The 10,711-nt window shown below is 44.3% G+C and overlaps 1 protein-coding gene across 1 annotated transcript in view; it reads left to right on the top strand.

Annotated features, from left to right (window-relative positions):
• Nucleotides 1-5,661: 5,661 nt before the first annotated feature.
• LOC126213498 (putative sodium-dependent multivitamin transporter) overlaps nucleotides 5,662-10,711 on the top strand; it is a 1,462,669-nt gene continuing 1,457,619 nt past the window's right edge. Inside the window, exon 1 of the mRNA XM_049941335.1 lies at nucleotides 5,662-5,798. Coding sequence (XP_049797292.1) covers nucleotides 5,792-5,798 — 7 coding nt within the window. The 5' untranslated portion in view covers nucleotides 5,662-5,791. The remainder of the gene's footprint in view (nucleotides 5,799-10,711) is intronic.

The raw sequence follows: 10,711 nt of genomic DNA, 5'->3' as shown, positions 1-10,711 counted from the left end.
ACATAATGAGGTATCTTGAACAGAATGACCTCCTCAGTGGCAACCAGCATGGATTTCGAAAACATAGATCATGTAAAACCCAACACGCACTTTTCTCACATGAGATACTGAAAGCTTTGGATGAAGGCAACCAGGCAGATGCAGTATTTCTTGATTTCCGAAAAGCATTTGACTCAGTACCACAACTATGCTTGTTACCAAAAGTACGATCATATGCCGTACGCAGTGAAATTTATGACTGGTTTGAGGACTTTTTGATAGGGAGGACCCAGCATGTTATCTTGGATGGAGGGTCATCGTCAGATGTAGAAGTAACTTCAGGTGTGGCCCAGGTAAGTGTGTCGGACGTTGTATATCAATGGCCTTGCGGACAATGCAACTTTTATTTTCAGGTGGTGGGATTATCTATAAGTAAGTACCGTCTGAAAGAAACTGCAAAATATTCAGTCAGCTCTTAATAAGATTTCAAAATGGTGCAAAGATTGGCAACTTGATTTAAGGGGAGGTTTACTATCTTTTGGTTCAAAAAAACGATTTTTTTTTTAAATTGCATTTTTGGATCCATAAAATTGTTTAGAATCCACGCCTGAAACAGTTTTTCCGAATACGGAACGGAAATGTTTGTTATTCGCGGTTGAACAAAAAAATGAACATGCCTGAAATCGGCCTTTTTCACGCACCGGTTTTTTTTTTTTTTTTCTTTCGGAGGACGAGTTATTGTACCGGTGCTTGGGAGCAAACACACAAAATTCAAATGAAAGTTTGAACGCATGTGTTTGGAAGTTAGCCCCCAAGCATTTGCATTCTGGTGCGAAGACTGCGGAGATTACGACTTTCCTTCAACGAAGGCTATGCAGCAATTCTGAAGACCATGACAACGATGGACGTGACCCTGGGGCTCTATTCGACGCAGTTCGCCAAGCATTCGGACGACCACCGGACTCGATCGACCGAAAACCGCTTGTCGCCGGCCGTACGAGCGACTCTGGAGCAGCGCAGGGTGGCCCAGATCGAGCAGAACGCCCTCTGTGAGGAAGAGGAAGGACTAGTTTATAGACCCGGAATAGCAGATTGAACGTACGTCGCATAATATTGCATTTATATGTAGTCGAAACTTCAAACGCGTTTTTCTCGGAATGAATATTTTTTTATTTTTTTTTTTTTTTTCGCGCTGCCTCGGGCATGGATGTGTGTGATGTCCTTAGGTTAGTTAGGTTTAATTAGTTCTAAGTTCTAGGCGACTGATGACCTCAGAAGTTAAGTCGCAAAGTGCTCAGAGCCATTTGAACCATTTTTTTTATCGCGCGGTATGGTAGCTTCAAATCTACTGAACCGATTGGCATGATTCTTTGTTTCCGACGAAGATAACTAAATTGTCTGGGAGTTGTACCACTTTTATTCCGATCCATCAACTTTAAATATTTTTACTTGGCCGACGAAGTCGAAAAATCGATGAAAAAAAAACCCTATTTTTTCAAATGGCCGCCATTTTGTTTCCCATGGTCCAAATAACATAAGCGAAGTACAACTCCTAAGGAATCTTATGTACTTCGCTAACGTCGACTCAGTTTTGATTTCAGACGAGCCGGCTGACCTGTGATATACCACCCGTGGAGGTCTACATCGAAATTTTGTTTCGTTCCCACGGCATTTCCGCCTTTGCTCTTCGACATTTGCTGTCGAAAAAATTCCAGTTAGTAGAGGAAATATCAACAAACATTTTGACCAAATTTGACAGTGATATCTATTACACATCTCGAGAATAAAATTCTCAAACAACATGCTTTTTTCGGGCCAAAGATAATAAACCTCCCCTTAAATGTCAAGAAATGTAAAACTGTGAGCTTCAGAAAACGAAAAAACGTACACTCCTATGACTACAAATCAATGAATCACGGGCTGGAATCGGCTAACTCATACAAACGCCTGTATGCAACACTTTGTAGTGATATACCGGGTGATCAAAAAATCAGTATAAATTTGAAAACTTAATAAATCACGGAATAATGTAGATAGAGAGGTACAAATTGACACACATGGTTGGAATGACACGGGGTTTTATTAGAACCAAAAAAATACAAAAGTTCAAAAAATGTCCGACAGATGGCGCTTCGGCCGGCCGCGGTGGCCAAGCGGTTCTAGGCGCTTCAGTCCGGAACCTCGCGACAGCTACGGTCGCAGGTTCGAATCCTGCCTCGGGCAAGGATGTGTGTGATGTCCTTAGGTTAGTTAGGTTTAAGTAGTTCTAAGTCTAGGGGACTGATGACCTCAGATGTTAAATCCCATAGTGCTCAGAGCCATTTGAACCATTTTTTAGATGGCGCTTCATCTGATCAGAATGGCAATAATTAGCATAACAAAGTAAGACAAAGCAAAGATGATGTTCTTTACAGGAAATGCTCAATATGTCCACCATCATTCCTCAACAATAGCTGTAGTCGAGGAATAATGTTGTGAACAGCACTGTAAAGCATGTCAGGAGTTATGGTGAGGCATTGGCGTCGGATGTTGTCTTCCAGCATCCCTAGAGATGTCGGTCGATCACGACACACTTGCGACTTCAGGTAACCCCAAAGCCAACTGGGGACCTCGGAGGTCAAGCATGACGAAAATGGCGGCTGAGCACACGATCATCACCAAACGACGCGCGCAAGAGATCTTTCACGCGTCTAGTGCCTTTTTTTTTGGTTGCAATAAAACCCCATGTCATTCCAAGCATGTGTGTCAATTTTTACCTCTCTATATACATTATTCCGTGGTTCATTAAGTTTTCAAATTTATACTGACTTTTTGATCACCCGGTAGAATGGAATGATCGTGGGTGGAGCAGGGTCTAGACTTCGGTTTATTGCTGAAATACTGGGGAAACGCAATCACTGTGCAAAGGAGGTTTCTCACGAATCACTTGTGCGATCCATTCTACAATATTGCCCGAATGTGCGGGACCCGTACCAAATAGAAGTAACAGGGGATACTGAACGTATACAGAGAAGAGCAGCACAAATGGTCATAGGTTTGTATGACCCATCGGAGAGTGTCTCAGTCCCGCGTCTGGCCATCCTGATTTAGGTTTTCCGTGATTTTCCCTAAATCGCTTTAGGCAAATGCCGGGATGGTTCCTTTGAAAGGGCACGGCCGACTTCCTTCCCCGTCCTTCCCTAATCCGATGAGACCGATGACCTCGCAGTTTGGTCTCTTCCCCCAAATCAACCCAACCCCAAGAGTGATGCTGAAGAAACTGAGCCAGGATACTCTTGAAGATAGACGTAAACTATCCCGAGAAAGTCTATTAAAAGAGTCTCAAGAACCGGCATTAAGTGATGACTCTAGGAATATACATAGTGATCACGAGGAAAAGATTAGAATAATTACTGCACAATCATTCTTCCCGCCGTCCATACCTGAATGGAACGGGGAAAAAGTCCTAATAACGTGTACTGTCGGATGTACTCTTTGCCATGCACTCAACAGTGATTCGCAGAGTATAGGTGTGGGTGTAGGATGTTCTGGGCAACATAGCCGGGCTGTATTGCTGGCAATACGTAACTGTTATGGCTTGTGTGAACGTTACACGTTTCTGAAACTCTCCCAACCTCTTTCAGTCTGTGCCGAGCTGGTCTCCAATTAGGGAAGTGTTTGGTCTGATCATTGTCTTTCCAAATCGATAGAAACTCCAGCCTCCTCCATTTTTCATGCCCCCTCATTCCAGGTTGCACCCGTGGGTTTTCTTACCTCTATTACCGAAAGCGCCAATGAAATACGACATTACATTGCAGTCAAGTCAAGTAAACTGCAGCCCAGCTCTATATTTCCCATCAAGTTGTTCAAAATGTGTGTGAAATCTTATGGGACCTAACTGCTAAGGTCATCAGTCCCTAAGCTTACACACTATATAGCCTAAATTTTCCTAAGGACAAACACACACACGCTTGCCCGAGGGAGGACTCGAACCTCCGCCGGGACCAGCCGCACAGTCCATGCCTGCAGCGCCCTAGACCGCTCGGCTAATCCCTCGCGGCCCTTCAAGTTGCTAATTTAATATTAGTAATTATGAAGTACCTCGTAGAAAAGGATTTATTGACACATAGCACGGATTTAGAAAATATCGTTCTTGTGAAACACAACTAGCTCTTTATACTCATGAAGTAATGAGTGCTATCGACAGGGGATGTCAAATTGATTCCATATTTTTAGGTTTCCAGAAGGCTTTCGACACCGTTCCTCCCAAGCGTCTTCTAACCAAACAGCGTGCCTACGGAATATCGCCTCAGTTGTGCGACTGGATTCGTGATTTCGTGTCAGAAAGGTCACAGTTGGTAGTAATTAGACGGAAAGTCATCGCGTAAAACAGAAGTAATATCCAGCGTTTCCCAAGGAAGTGTTATAGGCCCTCTATTGCTCCTGATCTATATTAACTATATAGGAGACAATCTGAGCAGCCGTCTTAGATTGTTTGCAGATGATTCTGTCATTTACCGTCTTGTAAAGTCATCAGTGACCAAAACGACTTGCAAAATGATTTGGATAAGATATCTGTATGGTGCGAAAAGTGGCAATTGACTCTAAACAAAGAAAAGCGTGACGTTATTCACATGAGTACTAAAAGAAATCCGCTAAATTTCGATTACCCGATAACTCACACAATTTTTAAGGCTGTAAATTCAACTAAATACTTAGGGATTACAATTACAAATAACCTAAATTGGAACGATCGCACAGATAATGTTGTAAGTAGAGCAAACCAAAGACTGCAATTCATTGGCAGAATACTTAGAAGGTGCAACAGATCTACTAAAGCGACTGCTTACACCATGCTTCTCCGCCCTATTCTGGAGTATTGCTGTGCTGTGTGGGATCCGCATCAGGTGCGACTGACGGATGACGTCGAAAAAGTTCTAAGAAGGGCGACTCGTTTTGTATTATCGCAAAATAGGGGAGATGGTGTCACAGACATGATACGTGAATTGGAGTGGCAATCATTAAAACAAAGGCGTTTTTCGTTGCGACGGGATGTTCTCGCGAAATTTTAAATCACCAGTTTTGTCCTCCGATTCCGAAAACATTCTGTTGGCACCCAGCAACATAGGGAGAAATGATCATCACGATAAAATAAGAGAAATCAGGGCTCGCGCCGTTCGAGAGTGGAACGGTACAGAGACAGCTTGGAGGTGGTTCATTGAACCCTCTGCCAGGCACTTTATTGTGAATAGCAGAGTAATCACGTAAAGCAGATGTAGATGTAAAGATCAATAAATAACCTCTTAGGAAAATGTCTGATGTTTAGAAGTACTGTAAGATATATCCCTCGCTTATAAATGTCTATTAATAATGGGACTGTACGCGACACAAACTACAGTATTCGTTTGAAAGATAGGTATCCTTTTCCATTAGCTGTTTTGCACAGGAAATAAAAGTTTCTGTCACTACCCGCTATTTTATTTAACTGTAATAAAGCAAACGGAATAGAAAGAGAAACCTTTATATCCAACAAAAGTATCATTTGGTAGCGTAAGGCACACTCTAGAGGAGACGCGAAGTTTGCGTTCGTTTACGCTGAGAGGCTGCCGCCATTCGAATGTCGGATGTCCGCCGCTGTCGGAAGTCGGATCGGCAGTAGTTTACGAGCCGATCGCCACGCGGCGCCACCTGCGCCGCGTTGCCAATCGTTACTAAAATGCCGGGCGTCCGCACGGCGATTTCAGTATCGCGCACGTGGCGCCGCCGGATAAACATTGCCGATTGGTCCGCGGACGCCGTATAATCTGCCACCGGCGACGAATCTGCAGCAGAAATGCCAGGTACGTGCCCTGCATACAACGATTACCGTACTTCGCAAGGTGGTGTGAAATCGACGGTGGTAGTCATGCTCACAACCTCACAGGCGCGAGACATTGCTTTGCGAGTAGCTTACAACACGTTTAGTGGACACGGAATGCGGCATGCTGGTGTATATACGTGAAGGTGTTATTTATTTGTGTTGCCCCAATTTTGTGTGCAGGGAGATGCGAGTTAGTACTATATTTTTGCGGTTGCGTTGACTCACGAGTCCTGGCCGTGAACTTTGTAACGTGCTATAAGCAGACGACGCTTTTTCGTAACGCAGCGGTCACGTGGGCAACATCACGTTTCCTGTGTAACATTTCATAATCGACGGATGCCGTGTTATCTGCGCCAGTAATTTCGTCACACGCCGTTTTTCTGTATCAGCTGTTCACCATTTTGCATTCGACAGGGAAGCCTGTTGCTCGTATGTTTTTGCGAGTCACGCCAGCACAGTGTTTGGCTGTGACATGAGAATTCAAGTTTATCAACTAAAAAAAAAAAAAAGGAAAAAAAATTGCTTGATGAAGACGAAAAGTTTGAATGTGGCTCAACCGTCTGTTTAAAGTTTGTCGATTGGACACAACTTCGATGACTTGCGTGTCCCTAACCTATCCCCGTTATCGTAGCGGCGAAAGGAGACCTCCCTTTTAACGTGGAATCCGAGCAATGTGCTGTTCTCGGCGAATCTTTACGGCATTCAGTGGTGAAGGCTAGATTAAAGGCAGTCAGAAAAATTTTCGCGACCTATCAGTTCGCAGGGATGTGCTTTTCCCCCAGACCCCGACGTTGACTGGCGAATGTGCTCCGAAACGCGGTCCTTACGCGGTCAAGTGGGGCTGTCTTTCGCATCGAGGGCAATTTCCATGTGCTCTTACATTTTTCCAGTGAAGTAATGTTACAGTATAGATTGCCAGTGTTGCTGTAGCCTGTTTTCTTTTTCAGTCGCTACAACCGGTTTCGAAACGACACGACTTCCGCACTGAGCGTAAAAATGTTTTCGATTATTTCGGGTTGTTTATCTTCCTCTTTTCTGGGCGTAGATTTTGTAACTGAAAAAAACTTGTATCGGTGCTCAGGGCGTCGTTCTGAGACAAAATTAGGCTAAACTACGACGTTTAAAAAAATTTTCATTGCCCAAAATATTGTGGCGTATAGTAATTAGGCTGCATTAGGAATCAAATAAGTTTTTTAATGCTAGAAGTAACATGTTTTCAGGGATTGCTTTGAAGGATTTTATTTGCAAAGTGATAACTGAAGTACATAAGCATTTATGATGTAAGGAGAGTAGCACGAAATATTTCTGAAAGTAGAATAATTCTGTGCATTTTCAAGTTTTCGCGGCATAATGAATAATTCCTTAAATTTCGGGCAAGCAGTCGCGCAAATAAAATTTCTTCCACTGATATTTCGGCCGCGACTTACTGAGGATGGCTGGACGATACGCGGCCGAAATATCAGTGGAAGAAATTTTATGTGCGCGACTGCTTGGCCGAAATTTAATGGACTTTTCATAATTCTGTTTCTTTCTTTATAGAACTGCAAAGGCCAGTTCATTTTTCTGTGAAATAGAGCTATTGCTCCGCACAAATGTGGAACACTTGCGACAAGGCAACCCACATGTGAAAGAACTTTTCTGGTTTTTATACATCATATGATGTGAAAGCAGCCTTGCTCTTTGTTGTTCTGGGGCGTTTCCTCATTGAAACTACATCTTTGTCATCATTCACTCTCCTATTTTTCGTGAATTCTGTTGTGAATGCGACACTGTAGCTCACGGATCGGCAACTAATTTTGGTCGTATCCGGATACTTCAGAAAATTTTTATCGAGATCCCAAAAACTCACCTTCCTTACTAATTTTTAATCGCAAAATAATATGAAATCCAATAGATACCCATAATTAAGCTCAAAGGTCAATGGGAGGAATTTCATTTGGAGTCTTGAGCAAGTTTTCTACATCTACACTTATACTCCGCAAGCCACCCAACGGTGTGTGGCGGAGGGCACTTTTTGTGCCACTGTCATTACCTCCCTTTTCTGTTCCAGTCACGTATGGTTCGCAGGAAGAACGACTGTCTAAAAGCCTCCGTGCGCGCTCGAATCTCTCTAATTTTACATTGGTGATCTCCTAGGGAGGTATAAGTAGGGGGAAGCAATATATTCCATACCTCATGCAGAAACGCACCCTCTCGAAACCTGGCGAGCAAGCTACACCGCGATGCAGAGCGCCTCTCTTACAGAGTCTGCCACTTGAGTTTGGTAAACATCTCCGTAACGCTATCACGGTTACCAAATAACCCTGTGACGAAACGCGCCGCTCTTCTTTGGATCTTCTCTATCTCCTCCGTCAACCCGATCTGGTACCGATCCCACCTGGCCTGAATCTGCGAAAGCGGAACCATTGTAGCTTCGCTTTATTGTCCGCCTGTGTGTCAGACTGTTCAAGTACCCTTTTTTCTCAGGAACATAAAGGCGTATGCCGCAGTATATGGTCCCGTGGCAGTGTAAAAATTTTAAGCTTTTAATGCAGTTCAGTCAGAAGATTCGTCCATTTTTGTCAAATACTTTGATACTCGAAAGCTCACTCACCAAAATCTGTGGGGCACTACCGTTCACGTAGAACAATGAAATTTGGCGAGAAGTAAGGTTTTCACAGAACAAGTAAAAAGAAAAAATCCGAAAGTTGTTACTTTAAGTATCACACGAAAAAAATTGTCATTTCTTACCCGTGAAACTTGAAAACAATCGGTAATTCTCCTTTCAGGCAGACTGGGAAGCGACGGTAAATGTCAAAATACAGGCAAGGAATGGGACTTAATTGGCCATATGACGCGTCTCGGAATAGATCCATCGTCAGATATCCAGGAGTGATTGCTGCACGTAGATATGACGTTTCAAGTTGTATGTGAAACCAACAAACGCAAACAAGTTTTCGTGTGATATAACAACTCGTTTCCGCATTTTTTCCCCTAATGGTGGCACTGTGAAACTTTCCTTTTTGCAAATTTCGTGATTCTAGGCCAACATGAAGTATCTTGTACGTTTTGATGAGTGAGTTTGCGAGTATACTACTGGCCATTAAAACTGCAACATAACGAAGATGACGTGCTACAGACGCGAAATTTAACCGACAGGAAGAAGATGCTGTGATATACAAATGATTTAGCTTTTCAGAGCATTCACACTAGGTTGGTGCTGGTGGCGACACCTACAACGTGCTGACGTGAGGAAAGTTTCCAACCGATTTCTCATACACAAACAGCAGTTGACCGGCGTTGCCTGGTGAAACGTTGTTGTGATGCCTCGTGTAAGGAGGAGAAATGCGTACCATCACGTTTCCGACTTTGATAAAGGTCGGATTGTAGCCTATCGCGGTGGCGGTTTATCGTATCGCGACATTGCTGCTCGCGTTTGTCGATATCCGATGACTGATAGCAGAATAGGGAATCGGTGGGTTCAGGAGGGTAATACGGAACGCCGTGCTGGATCCCGACGGCCTCCTATCACTAGCAGCCGAGATGACAGGCATCTTATCCGCACGGCTGTAACGTATCGTGCAGCCACGTCTCGATCCCCGAGTCACCAGATAGGGCCGTTGGCAAGACAACAACCATCTGCACGAACAGTTCGACGACGTTTGCAGCAGCACGGCCTATCAGCTCGGAGACCGTGGCTGCGGTTACCATTGACGCTACATCACAGAGAGGAGCGCCTGCGATGGTGTACTCGACGACGAACCTGGGTGCACAAATGGCAAAACGTCATTTTTTCGGATGAATCCACGTTCTGTTTACAGCATCATGATGGTCGCATCCGTGTTTGGCGACATCGCGGTGAACGCACATTGGAAGCGTGTATTCGTCATCGCCATACGGTCGTATCACCCGGCGTGACGGTATGGGGTGCCATTGGTTACACGTCTCGGTCACCTCTTGTTCGCATTGGCGGCACTTTGAACAGTGGACGTTAAATTTCAGATGTGTTACGACCCGTGGCTCTACCCTTCATTCGATCCCTGCGAAACCCTGCATTTCAGCAGGATAATGCGCGACCGCATGTTGCAGTTCCTGTACGGACCTTTCTGGATACAGAAAATGTTCGACTGCTGCCCTGGCCAGCACATTCTCCAGATCTCTCACCAACTAAAAACGTCTGGTCAATGGTGGCCGAGCAACTGGCTCGTCACAATACGCCAGTCACTACTCTTGATGAACTGTGGTATCGTGTTGAAGCTGCATGGGCAGCTGTACCTGTACACGCCATCCGAGCTCTGACTCAATGCCCAGGCGTATCAAGGCCGTTATTACGGCCAGAGGTCGTTGTTCTGGGTACTGATTTCTCAGGATCTATGCACGCAAATTCAAATGGCTCTGAGCACTATGCGACTTAACTTCTGAGGTCATCAGTCGCCTAGAACTCAGAAATAATTAAACCTAACTAACCTAAGGACATCACACACATCCATGCCCGAGGCAGGATTCGAACCTGCGACCGTAGCGGTCGCTCGGGTCCAGACTGTAGCGCCTAGAACTGCACGCAAATTGCATGAAAATGTGATCACATGTCAGTTCTAGTACAATATATTTGTCCAATGAATACCCGTTTATCATCTGCTTTTGTTCTTGGTGTAGCAATTTTAATGGCCAGTAGTGTATTAAAATATGAGGTAAAAATGGCAGCATCACATGATTTAATTGACGTAGAAGCTTCAATTTTTCTCCCGCGCCAAGTCATACGTCTGCCCGTTTCTGAAAAGTTTTTAAAACTGTCGGGCAGTGACCCTCTGAAGGTTCATTTCTTACAGGTTGAGCCACATAACCCTAAAAATACGTTGGATGTAGTATGTTTGCTACATAAGGACTGGAGAGGTTAAGAGATGAATGACAAGC

The sequence above is a fragment of the Schistocerca nitens genome, chromosome 11, assembly GCF_023898315.1.
Source record: "Schistocerca nitens isolate TAMUIC-IGC-003100 chromosome 11, iqSchNite1.1, whole genome shotgun sequence".
Classification (NCBI taxonomy): domain Eukaryota; kingdom Metazoa; phylum Arthropoda; class Insecta; order Orthoptera; family Acrididae; genus Schistocerca; species Schistocerca nitens.
Note: the sequence above shows the minus strand (reverse complement) of the source record. Positions and strands in the feature narration are given on the sequence as shown.